The sequence below is a fragment of the Pan paniscus genome, chromosome 14 (assembly GCF_029289425.2).
Source record: "Pan paniscus chromosome 14, NHGRI_mPanPan1-v2.0_pri, whole genome shotgun sequence".
Taxonomy (NCBI): Eukaryota; Metazoa; Chordata; class Mammalia; order Primates; family Hominidae; genus Pan; species Pan paniscus.
Genome location: NC_073263.2, coordinates 40,177,204 through 40,190,324, shown reverse-complemented (window position 1 = coordinate 40,190,324; position 13,121 = coordinate 40,177,204). Strand labels below are relative to the sequence as shown.

The window sequence follows — 13,121 nt, the reverse complement described above, 5'->3', positions numbered from 1 at the left end:
GTTTTTACTTAACACCCGATCACTTCCGTTGCAAATAAAAAAGAAATAACAAACAGCTAAATTTAATTAGGGATAAGTAATAAAATGACCTGGTTCTCGCTAACTGCGCTCCTGAGCCCTTCGCTGCCGGCCCTGGACTTAGTGGACGGAGCGGGAGATTCCCGCCCGGGGGAAGAGGTTCCCACGGAGGGCATGCGGTCGCGGGTGCCTTTGGATTCGTGTGTTCAGGGAGGCCAGAGAATCTCCTCCCCGCGCCGGAGCCCCTGTTCCTCATTTCTAGCATTTTAAAAAAGGTCAAGAATACAGTGAATCCGGCTGGGGGCTGCCGGCTGGGTGACGCGCCTCTGGCTAGACCGAATGGCACAGGCTGAGCCCGGGGGTGCGGACCGGTGGGCACGGAGAAGGGTCCCTCGGCGCGGACTCGACTGCAGGAGCCGCGGCGCCGGGGGTGGGGGGCGTGTGCCGCTCGCGAGGGGGCCGGAGGACTTGACAGATCGCAGCGAAAGAAAACATTAAATCAAAACAAAACCCACCGATTCCCCACGTCGTTCAGCAAAGACATCGTGGGTGGAGCCAGGAGGGAGCGATTGAGTAGAATTCCGCGCGGCCGCCTCCGCCCGCCCACCCCGCGCCCCCGGCCCTCGGCCCCCTGCCCTGCCAGCCCGCCGGGCTCGGCCCGCAGCGGAGGTCAGGGAGCAGCGAGCGCCTCCTCCCACCCGGGCTTCCCGAGTACTCGGCTCTGCTGCTCCGTAGTAAACAAAGTGTCGCCGCCGCCTCCACGCTGGTTTGCTTCCTAGCAATCAAAACACTGAGACGGCGAGAGAATCACAGAAACACTCGAGAATTACCAGAAAATAATAGAGATCCAAAAAAAAAAAAGGAGGTGAGTGTGTGAAAGAGAAAAACACCCCACTACCCCCCACCAGCCCACCGCCGCCTCCCCGTGGAAAACCAGGCCCCACCCAGCCCGGCGCCCACTGGCTGCCCGGGCGGCGGTGCCGCATGCCCATTGGCCGCGCGGGCTGTCGGTCAGGGGCGGGCCGGCGCGCGCGCCGCCGCGGGCGGGGGGCGGCGGCAGATCCCGTAAGTCGGGCGGCCTGGTAGTCGCAGCAGCTGCTGCCGCAGCCGCCACATTCAACAGGCAGCAGCGCAGCGGGCGCGCCGCTGGGGAGAGCAAGCGGCCCGCGGCGTCCGTCCGTCCTTCCGTCCGCGGCCCTGTCAGCTGGAGCGCGGCGCAGGCTCTGCCCCGGCCCGGCGGCTCTGGCCAGCCGTCCAGTCCGTGCGGCGGACCCCGAGGAGCCTCGATGTGGATGGCCCCGCGAAGTTAAGTTCTGGGCTCGCGCTTCCACTCCGCCGCGCCTTCCTCCCAGTTTCCGTCCGCTCGCCGCACCGGCTTCGTTCCCCCAAATCTCGGACCGTCCCTTCGCGCCCCCTCCCCGTCCGCCCCCAGTGCTGCGTTCTCCCCCTCTTGGCTCTCCTGCGGCTGGGGGAGGGGCGGGGGTCACCATGGCCGAGGCGCCTCAGGTGGTGGAGATCGACCCGGACTTCGAGCCGCTGCCCCGGCCGCGCTCGTGCACCTGGCCGCTGCCCAGGCCGGAGTTTAGCCAGTCCAACTCGGCCACCTCCAGCCCGGCGCCGTCGGGCAGCGCGGCTGCCAACCCCGACGCCGCGGCGGGCCTGCCCTCGGCCTCGGCTGCCGCTGTCAGCGCCGACTTCATGAGCAACCTGAGCTTGCTGGAGGAGAGCGAAGACTTCCCGCAGGCGCCCGGCTCCGTGGCGGCGGCGGTGGCGGCGGCGGCCGCCGCGGCCGCCACCGGGGGGCTGTGCGGGGACTTCCAGGGCCCGGAGGCGGGCTGCCTGCACCCAGCGCCACCGCAGCCCCCGCCGCCCGGGCCGCTGTCGCAGCACCCGCCAGTGCCCCCCGCCGCCGCTGGGCCGCTCGCGGGGCAGCCGCGCAAGAGCAGCTCGTCCCGCCGCAACGCGTGGGGCAACCTGTCCTACGCCGACCTCATCACCAAGGCCATCGAGAGCTCGGCGGAGAAGCGGCTCACGCTGTCGCAGATCTACGAGTGGATGGTCAAGAGCGTGCCCTACTTCAAGGATAAGGGTGACAGCAACAGCTCGGCGGGCTGGAAGGTGAGTGGACTCGGCGCGCGGCCGGACCTTAGGGGCGCGGTGGGTCAGGCGAGGGCGCAGCTGTGCAGGTTTGCTCGGCCTGAAGGTGCGGAGCAGGAGGGCAGCGCGTTCCCAGGAGGGCGGGCGAGAAGCGGTGGTCGCGGTGGCCTCGCCCGGGTCCGGTCGGGGACGGCAGTAGGTGTGCGTGCGCGCCAGTCAGGAGTTCGCGTGGGACGCGGAAAGGGGCTCGTTGGGGAACTAAGTAAAGAAAGTGCGCCAAGAAGTGGACGTCAGAGCGAGGCCGAAAAGTTTGCCAGTGAAAGGAGAAAGGGGTTCGCTGGGAGCGGCAACCCCCGGCCCGCGCCGACTGCTTCGGCTGCCCCTTCCCTCCCGGACCTCCGCGGGGGGAGGGCGGGTTCTCTCCGGCCGCGCCGCGGAGCTGTTTCCGCCGGGCGCGGCGGGGGAGGGCGCGGCGAGGGGCCCCGGAGCCTCGCTGCCCCGGGACCGGGCTGCAGGTGGAGGGGACAGGCAGGGCGCGACCGGCCGGGGACGGTGCAGGGCCGGTCGGGCAGTTTCTGGAGGCGGTGCGCATTTTGCTTTGTTTTGGTTTTCTCCGGAGTGGCCTGGAGTGCCGGGGGCCCGGCGTCCCGAGCCCGAGGTGGTGCCTCCGACACGTGCGAAGGGGCGGCCACCGCCTGCGGAGCGCCGGCGCCTGGCCGCGCGGGGCGAGCTAAAGTTCAAGTGTGACCCTCGGCGGGGGCGGGCGCGGGCGGTGGCGGTGGCGGTGGCGTGGGAGGGGCCCCGGGCGCAGGAAGCCCGCGCCTTTAAAGGGCCAGCGCGTCGGGGCCGGGCGCCGTGGGGCCAGCGTTTCTCCATGCGGGGAAGCGCCCGAATTGGTCTTGCCCCTGGTAGGAGGCTTTTAGTTAGAAACACAGAGGCTGCCCTGAGGGGCCGGGGGCTGGGATGTGTGAGTCTTTTCCTGCCTTGCCACCCTATTCTTGAGCATGGAGGACCAGGCGGGGGGGCTTTGCGACCAATGTTTTGAGGGAGTCGGAGTGGCGGTGCGCGTCGAGGGAGCGGTGCCTTGAAGGAGGATTTTTGCCATTTTTGCCTTTCAGAGCGTGGCCAGGAGAGACTTAGCGTGGGGGCAGGCACTTCCCGACTCCGAGGAGAAGGCCCGGGGGCCCTCGGCTCCGGGGAGGCTTCCCGGGGGCGGGGTCCAGTCGTGGCGCGGCCTCCCCAAGCTGACAGTTTCTCACTGTCACCGGTGGCGGAATTGCTGTAAAGGCTGTCTAGTTGAGCTAAACACCTCCCTCCCCTCCTCCGAGACGGAGTCTCGCTCTGTCGCCAGGCTGGAGTACCGTGGCGCGATCTTGGCTCACTGCAACCTCCGACTCTCTGGTTCAAGCGATTCTCCTGTCTCAGCCTCCCGAGTAGCTGGGATTACAGGCACGAGCCACCACGTCCAGCTAATTTTTGTGTTTTTAGTAGAGACCGGGTTTCACCATGTTGGCCAGGATGTTCTGGATCTCCTGACCTCGTGATCGGCCCGCCTCGGCCTCCCAAAGTGCTGGGATTACAGGCGTGAGCCACCGTGCCCGGCCGAGCTAAACACCTTTTTAAAACATACCTTTCTTCGCCTCTCATATTGGACTCCACGGCATAATAAAGATTGGTCTTTGCTGCGCAGTTGTTAATACCAAGGTTATTTTACACACAATGTCATCCCTGTGGTTAATGCGTGTCAAAAGGGTTAAGTTACTCACACCATATTGAAGTTCCTTTAGAAGGAATTCAAGATTCATTTTATTTTTTCCAAAGTGTGTTTTAGAGTAAAGGTATCACTTATCGCTTCATTACCAGGCATTACATGCAATTTTACCAAGTGTTTCAAAAAAGTAAAGTGCCTTCTTACCGTTAAGTTCAGCATATATTCTATTAAGTCACAAAATCGAAATTGTCTGCCAAATCTTGTTTTACTTAACATTTGAATTTAAGTACTTGACTTACTTGCTCATCTATCAATTCCACTTCAGCTGTTACAGAGTATTAGCCATTTAAAAAAAAAATCCTCCCCCCTTTTTTTTGCATTCAAAGTACAGTGTGTACTTACACCATTCTTTAGTCCTTGGAAATGGATACAACCTACTTCAACTTGCTGGAGTGCCTTTCTTTAAAGATAAAGGCAGTGTTTTGGGATATTTTTAGTTTTGCGTCTCAAATGGCATTGTCAGAGTGTTAGTCTTAAACTAGGAATATGCTTACACTTTTTAAGATTTAGGTTTTTAAAAAATAGATTCTGATGTTAAATCATCTTTACAACCATTTTTATCAGGTTCTTGTTCTGATTTTTTAAAAAATGCAAGAATAATTTAGTTTTTTTTAAAAATTTATTTGCCAGAGCTAGGAGACCTGTTATCTGTCTGGAATTGGAGGCCCTTGGGCAGCTCCCAGTGGGAGCCTAATGGGGCTTTGCTTTGGAGTAGGCTGCCTTTCTCAAATGAGTAAATGTTTCAGGTGTAATGTCAGTTGGTTTAAGTCTGATTGCAGCAAGTACATTTTCAGTTTGAGTAAAAGGGTATTTTAAGAAGAAAAGAAACAACCTGAGCTGTTCTAACTCATAACTAGTCTTTTGGTTAGTTTCATAAAAATGAGTTACTTGTTAAAACCAAGTTTCACTCTCAGATCTGAAAGACTCCTGTTCTAAGAGTCATAAAAGAGAAATTTTACTATGAATTTTAACTTAAATCCAGTTTTTAAATGCAAAGCAACCAAAACTTAACTGTTTTAGGACTGAGGAGAAGTTGCTTTGGCACAAAATATTTCCTGTGATTTACTACTGGGAAGTAGGCTGAATCTTTAATTAAATAGTTTCTTGTGTGCCGCTTCCTGGGGCCTGCCTGAAAGTTTGAGTCATTTGCATAGGACAAACTAGTTGGAAAACTGTTAATGAATTCAAAAACTTTTAATGTCATTCTTTAGATAGTTAAGTGCTGGTTATATTTGAAGGATATGCATTTTGTGTTTGTGGGGATGGTATGTTAAATGTCTTACACTTGTTTTAATATTGGCTAGAATTGCTATAAGGTCACACACAAAGTGGAACCTAAGACTTTTGGAAAACCCGGGATCTTCTAAATCTAGTGCAGTATTTATAAATAATGAAACTTCATTTCCATGACCTGTTTTCTCACATAGAAAGCCTTCTAAAGCTTGGGAAGTGGTAGTTTGAACTCCGATTTTTTTTAATAAATGGCAGTTTTGAGTTGACTCTTTTGATATTATTAGGAACACTTTAGGTTAAAAGAATGACTTTGACTATACCACTTAACTCTTGTTAAATAAATTTTTAGATTGTTTTATTAGAGGTATCCTCTTTGATTTAAAGATAAATATCTTTTTTTTTTTTTTTTTTTTTTTTTGAGTCAGAGTCTCACTCTGTTGCCCAGGCTGGAGTGCAGTGGCGCAATCTCGGCTTACTGCAACCTCCGCCTCCCAGGTTCAAGCAGTTCTTCTGCCTCAGCCTCCCGAGTAGCTGGGACTACTGGCACGTGCCACCACGCCTGGCTAATTTTTGTATTTTTAGTAGAGAGGGGGTTTCACATATTGGCTTGGCTGGCCTCGAACTCCTGACCTCGTGATCTGCCTGCCTTGATCTCCTAAAGTGCAGAGATTACATGCGTAAGCCACCGTGCCTGGCCCCAAAACTTTTTATTTTTAAGATAAATCTTTAATTGGGAGTGATGTTTCTTATTTGGCCTATGAACTGACAGTGGATTTCCTTATGTTTTGAAATAAATATTCTGTAATTTGGGTATAATCTATAGGTGAGTAATTGAACCAGCCACAGAGATCCCGTTAGAAAGATGGCTGCTTTTTTGTTGCATGGTCACATTTGACTTAGAGAATCCTGGTGAGACCGAGTGGTTAGAGGATCTGAGACATCTTCCCTACTTCTGGATTGTCACTGAAATTACCTTAAAGAAAGCCTTGATAGGCTGGGCGTGGTGGCGCACACCTGTAATCCCAGCACTTTGGGAGGCTAAGGTGGGCGGATTGCCTGAGCTCAGGAGTTCAAGACCACCCTGGGCAACATGGTGAAACCTCATCTCTCCTAAAATACAAAAAATTAGCCGGGTGTGGTGGCAGGTGCCTGTAGTCCCAGCTATCGTGCCAATAATCCCAACTACTCGGGAGGCTGAGGCAGGAGAATCACTTGAACCTAGAAGGCGGAGGTTGCAGTGAGCCGAGATCACGTTACTGACCTCCAACCTGGGCAACAGAGGGAGACCCTGTCTCCAAAAAAAAAAAAAAGAAGAAAGCCTTGATAATCCTGTATATGTACTTGGGGAAGCGATAATGAAGAAATAATTTAAAATGGATGAGGGGGTTATGCAGCTAAATGTAGCATCTTATTAAAGGCTGAAAGTTACCTGAATCTATTTGAGAGCTAAAACATTTTGTTCAGAAATTCCAAAATAGATGCCAAATTGGAATACTTCATTTCAGACTCCCAAGAACTTTACTTTTTACGCATGGTTTTGTGGCATGTCCTTGGTTGAGGGGATGGCGAGAAGAGTGGCCTCTTTTTGAATGATTCTCATTTTTGTTGTTGTTGTTGTTGTTGTTTTTCTGAGCCAGGGTCTCACTCTGTTGCCCAGGCTGGAGTGTAGTGGCTTGATCTCAGCTCACTGCAACCTCTGCCTGCCCCTGGCTCAAGTGATCCTCCCACCTCAGCCTCCCGAATAGTTGGGATTATCGGCACGAGCCACTGCTCATGGACTAGTTTTTTTAAAGTGACAAACACTTGACTATTGAAAATAAGGCATTTTAATTCTCATGTAAACTTGAAAAAAGTTAAAGGTCTTCAAGATCCCAAAATTGCTGAAAAGGTATCACATTAGCAGCAGACACATAGATTTCATGCTCCGCACACACAAGGAATCTTCTCCGAGGCGATACGAAATGGGATGAGGGGGAAGAATATTCAGTGGCAAGTTAGAATGCCTTGCAGACTGTAAACATGTTGCCTGTCCTTGTGCTTCTAGCCCCTTCATCCAAGCATCTAAACTGCAATTTTGTATTAGGCTTTCTAAGATAGCAGCTGTATTTGGCTGGAATTTCTCTGGGGAAGCCTGAATGATTTGCATTTTTCTGGAACACTCTGCCCTTGGAAACTACCCAGTTCCCTGGCATCATGGGAATTTACCCAGCCATTTTTTTGGCCTATATGTGCTGTAGCTTTGGGGCTTTTTGGGGATCCTCTTGGAAAGGCAGTGTAAATACCACACAGTGATTGGGGAAGGCAGAATTTTCAATTGTGTGGGAGTTGGTCTGCTTCCCTGCAGTTCAAGATTTGCCTTTGCCTTTGTAGCAACAACTTGCAGAGACTTGCCCAGCCCCCCCAGGATCTCCCTGGGGTCATATAACCAACCACCTTTTCTTGGTACATAAAGAATTCTGGTGCTTCTGGTGGTGTTCCTCAGCTGTGAACCAGAAGACCACATGTACTTGAAAAAGTATGTATTTTGATGCCTAAGGGATATGCTGTGTACAAATACTTAAAGTGTGGAAGACATCTTCCTCTTTGCCAGTTGCTGATGAGGATGAACAAAAATCAAGTCAGTGGCACAGAAATTCTTTTGTAGGTATTACTACTTGTTATTTGTAGTCTTCTAAGGAACATAGGAAACATGAAAAACACATTTTTGCATGTTGGCTATTTTATATGGTTCAGCCTTTTTAAAAACTTGCTTTATTCATTAGCATCCCGGTTTACTCTACTCCGTCTTCTCCCTGTGGTTTATCAACTTGTAGGTTAAGCACCGCCAATAGTTGAATCTAGGGTTGACTTATTCTTGCTACTTGGCAGGCATTTGGGCTACTTTTTTTTTCTTTCATCCATTTTTGTATAGTTTTGATAAAAACGAAAAAGGAAAACAAAAAAGCAAGTTAGTTTTGATATTAAGTCGAATACTACTAAAAAGGTAAATCTGCAGCTCCTCATCATACAATTTAGTGAATTTTTACCTTCACTTATTACTTTAATAAGGACATAAGTTCAAAATGTGTCCTTTATTTCAAGCCATATTCATTACAGGAAAAAAAAAATCAAGGGAGAGCTGTTTAGGGAATTAGCCTATGTAGCCCCCAATTCTGGTTTTTGTTCTGATGATCCCTGAAGCTGCACTCTTTATGAGAGTTGGGGGTGTGTGTCTAAGTCTTCCTTTTCTTTTCTTTTCTTTTTTTTTTTTTTTTTTTGAGACGGAGTCTTGCTCTTGCTCTGTCACCCAGGCTGGAGTGCAGTGGCGTGATCTCGGCCCCCTGCAACCTCTGCCTCCCAGGTTCAGGTGATTCTCCTGCCTCAGCCTCCCGAGTAGCTGGGATTACAGGCACGTGCCACCACACCTGGATAATTTTTGTATTTTTAGTAGAGACAGGGTTTCACCATGTTGGTCAGGCTGGTCTCGAACTCCTAACCTCGTGATCCGCCCACCTAAAGTGCTGGGATTACAGGCGTGAGCCACTGGGCCCAGCCTAAGTCTTCCTTTTCTTTTCTTTTTCTTTTTTGAGATAGAGTCTTGCTCAGTCACCCAGGCTGGAGTGCAGTGGTGCAATCTTGGCTCACTGCAAGCTCCGCCTCCCGGGTTCACGCTATTCTCCTGCCTCAGCCTCCTGAGTAGCTGAGACTACAGGCGCCCACGACCGCGCCCAGCTAATTTTTTTTTGTATTTTTAGTAGAGACGGGATTTCACCGTGTTAGCCAGGATGGTCTCCATCTCCTGACCTTGTGATCCACCCGCCTCGGCCTCCCAAAGTGCTAGGATTACAGGCGTAAGCCACTGCGCCCGGCCACGTCTTCCTTTTCTTAGCTTTGCTTTGAGAAATCGTTTCTTTTCTTGGATTCCATTACAATGGTCCTCCTGCCATCTGGCTTCTCCAGTTGGTTCGCTTATTTTTCCTTCTCCTATCCTCATTCATAAGTATACCTCAGGACTAGTTGTGGACTTTTTCTCTGGTATTTTCTTAGGTAACTTACTCTCTGTTGCCTTGTGTATCCAGTTACCTAAAGGCTCTGGAGGTCCCACTTTTATCTCAAATCCAGCATGTCTAAAACTGAACATACTGTATTTCCGCCTGCCCTCAGATGGCTCATTTCAAGGTCCCCAGTTGGGTTAATGGTCTAGTTAGTTCTTTCCCTAGTTTTCAAACCTTGGTGTCTTCTTGAGCACTCTCCTGGTGTTTAGTGTTCCCAAGTCTGTTAACTCTTCTTTCTCAGGGTCTGTTGAGACTTTCCGTTCCTACCCGCTAACCATTCCCCTCGTTTAGCTTTTAGTATTTCAGGCCTAGACGCTCCTGTCCCCAGAGCTTAGATCATCTTGAGCCCCGAAATTCAGCAGATCTTGCTCAGTGTGCAAGGTTCAAGTCAGTTCACCAACTTCCAATCTTGGCTCCTACCCAGAGGAATTTTTGTCCTCTGAGTGAATATCTGGTAATCTTTTAATTCATGCTGCTGTGTATTATATATAATTTAACTTTAATGTCTGTATGTCTTGGCTTCTCAGTTACATTGTAAATATGTTGTTAGGAAAAAAATTCTTTCTTGAAACATGGGTCTTTTATATTTCAGCTTCCTGTGTGTTGAGAATATCACAGTCTGTATCATGTGAGAATAATTTAAGAAGTAGTATAACTAAAGAACAGTGATTATTTTCAACAGATTGTCAGAGTCCTTTTTTTCCCATTTATTTGTTGAATAATTACTGTGTACAAGATGTGCTAGGTGTTTTTGAGTGGTAGCAATGACTCAAAACATAGATCCAGTAGGAAGACTAGATGCAATGTGTAAGTAACTATGATATACAGTGGGAAGAGTTAAGTGTCTTAGAGAAAAATGAAGTTCTGTATTGGCCGTTGAACCAGGCATTGAAAATGGGAGATTGGGCCTGGCACAGTGGGTCATGCCTGTAATCCTAGCACTTTGGGAGGCCAAGGTGGGCAGATCATTTGAGGTCAGGAGTTAGAAACCAGCTTGGCCAACATGGCAACACCCTGTCACTGCTAAAAATAGAAGAGATTAAGTGAGTGTGGTGGCGTGCATCTGTAGTCCCAGCTACTTGTGAGGCTGAGGCAGGAGAATTGCTTGAACTTGGGGCAGGGGGTTGGAGGGGCGGAGGTTGCGGTTAGCCGAGATCACGCCACTGTAGTCCAGCCTGGGCGACACAGCAAGACTCCCATCTCAAAAAAAAAAAAAAAAAGGATGGGAGATTGTTCCCTTACGATTTCGCTATGAAAATTTTCAAGCATTCAGCAAAATTGGAAGAATTTCTACTACCTTTTCTACTAATAACATTTCATTATGCTTGCTTGATCATATATCTGTGTAAATGCACATCTTTCTGTTCATTAGTTCATCTTATTTTCAAGATATATTTTTGGGATGGTGGACTGGCATTCATAAAGGCCTGAAAATATGGGAAGCATCAGTTTCTCTGAGTGCGAAGTCAGGAGATTGAGACCATCCTGGCTAACACGGTGAAATCCCGTCTCTACTAAAAAGACAGAAAAAAATTAGCCAAGTGTGGTGGCGGGTGCCTGTAGTCACAGCTACTCGGGAGGCCGAGGCGGGAGAATGGCGTGAATCCAGGAGGCAGAGCTTACAGTGAGCCTGGATCGTGCCACTGCACTCCAGCCTGGGCGACAGAGAGAGACTCGGTCTCAAAAAAAAAAAAAAATTTCTCAGAGTGATAGGCATGTGAAATACACACACAGTTTGAAAAGTATAGGTAGGAAGGACATATTATGAAAATAATGCTGTGTTATAGACCAAATTTATCAAATGATATCTTTGTTTTTGCCAAATAAGAAATTATGAAAATATGATTACATTAAACAATTTTAAAATGCAACTACTTAGGAACACACTTGTGTAAATATGGAGACCTATGGAATGCAATTTATAGCCAGTGTACTGCAGTTGATTTTGAAACTGACATACGGAATTTGGCAATACATAGAACAGATTATGTAATTGACTTAATGTGAATAGTTGGCATTTACAATGTATTTAGCTTTTTGCTTGATCTGTTCTTTAAAATTAACTTCAGTGAGGCCCAGTGTCCTGGTAGCAGAGTGATTCAAAGAAAGAAAGATTACTATTAAATTAAGTCTTGCTTTTTTGAAAAATGAGAAATTCTGAATTGAAGTCAGCAATTTCAAAATATACTTAAGGCAATTATGAGGGAAGGTTATATTGGCTTGAAAAGATACTTCAAAATGTAAATGTCAGTTCTAATATTGCCTTAGCTAAATATTAGATATCCTTGATGGCTTTCTTATTGCAATAATTATCTTCCCACTAACCCAAATGCAAGAATGAAGATTATAATGGGATATTTCAATAGATCCAGAGGAGGTTAAATTTGGATAGGCCAAATGCAAAATTGACACCATTACAGTCCAATAGGACTGAATGTATTAACTGTTAAGTGTACTTGGAGTGAGTCTGACTAGCTCATGTTGAACCAAAAGGTTTATGCAGTAAAAATGGCATTGTGGCACATCAGAAGGCACAGTTGTAGATTAGATAACACTCATCAGCCATTTAGAAATGGCAAGTGTTGAGGAGAGCTGTCCGGGCGCGGTGGCTCATACCTGTAATCCCAGCACTTTGGGAGGTTGAGGTGGGTAGATCACTGGAAGCCAGGAGTTGGCCTGGCCAATATAGTGAAATCCCATCTCTACTAAAAATACAAAAAATTAGCCAGTGGTGGTGGTGCATGCCTGTGGTCCCTGCTACTCGGGAGACTGAGGCACGAAAATGCCTCAGACCTGTGAGGTGGAGGCTGTAGTGAGCTGAGATTATGCCACGACACTCCGGCCTGAGCCTGGGCGACAGCAAGACTCTGCGGAAAAAAAAAAAAAAAAAAAAAAAAAAAAAAGAAATGTAGAAAACTATTTTACTAATATATTTATCCCTATAGAAGCAGACATTTTATTTAAAAGGTACACTGCTGATGAGGGGTGGGGGACAGTTAAATAAAAGTAAATGAAAAAGCCCACTACCATGAGGTTTTATTAAATGTCTAAGTTACCTTCCACGTGGAGAAAATAGCTTTCAGACGCACCAGGATCTCACACTTGCATGATTGTTAATGATGTCAGGCAAAACTAGTCAAAACCAACTAGGAAACAATATGGAACTGGCCAGTCTAATTTTTTTTTTTTTTTGAGATGGGGTCTAACTCTGTCACCAAGCTGGAGTGCGGTGGCCCAATCTTGGCTCACTGCAACCTCTGCCTCCCAGGTTCAAGCGATTCTCCTGCCTCACCCTCCCAAATAGCTGGGATTACAGGCACACCTGTAATAGTAGAGACCACCACACCTAGCTAATTTTTGTATTTTTAGTAGGGACGGGGTTTCACCATGTTGGCCAGACTGGTCTCGAACTCCTGACCTCAAGTGATCCACCCACCTTGGCCTCCCAAAGTGCTGGGATCACTGGCATGAGCCCCCACACCCTGCCGACCACTATTGATGTTTGTAGATCCAGTGAAGTTCAGAATTACAGCACATCTTTGGTCTTTTAATTTTTGTAAGTAAAGATATTATATAAAACATCTTCATCCTTCAACTCCATTCTCATCTTGGTTCTAATTTTGAAGGGAGGGTTCCCTGAGGGTTCTTATCTCCCTCAGGGAAGGGAGGTAGATCATTTCTTTCAAGATAGCCTATCTCTACTGACCTTAAGTCATAGGAGTTCTTTAATTCTTAGAGACCTCTGCCTTCTCAGAGGCCAGTACCACCTCTAAAGTGTCGTGGCCCCTTGGTCTACACTGCAGCACCCCTCATCTGGGAAGTGCTATTATCTCCAGTAAGCCCCACTGTATCCTTTATACATCTCTGGCCAGCCACATATAGAAATTTCCAGGCTGTCAACTTTTTCAGTGTGACTTGGTTCCAGCATCTTGTATACAGATCTTTGAGACCTAAAAAGAAAATCTTTT

At 48.5% G+C, this 13,121-nt stretch overlaps 1 protein-coding gene across 1 annotated transcript in view; it reads left to right on the top strand.

Annotated features, from left to right (window-relative positions):
• The first annotated feature begins 1,076 nt into the window (after positions 1-1,076).
• Positions 1,077-13,121, top strand: part of FOXO1 (forkhead box O1) — a 118,149-nt gene continuing 106,104 nt past the window's right edge. Inside the window, exon 1 of the mRNA XM_024925280.5 lies at positions 1,077-2,136. Coding sequence (XP_024781048.3) covers positions 1,507-2,136 — 630 coding nt within the window. The 5' untranslated portion in view covers positions 1,077-1,506. The remainder of the gene's footprint in view (positions 2,137-13,121) is intronic.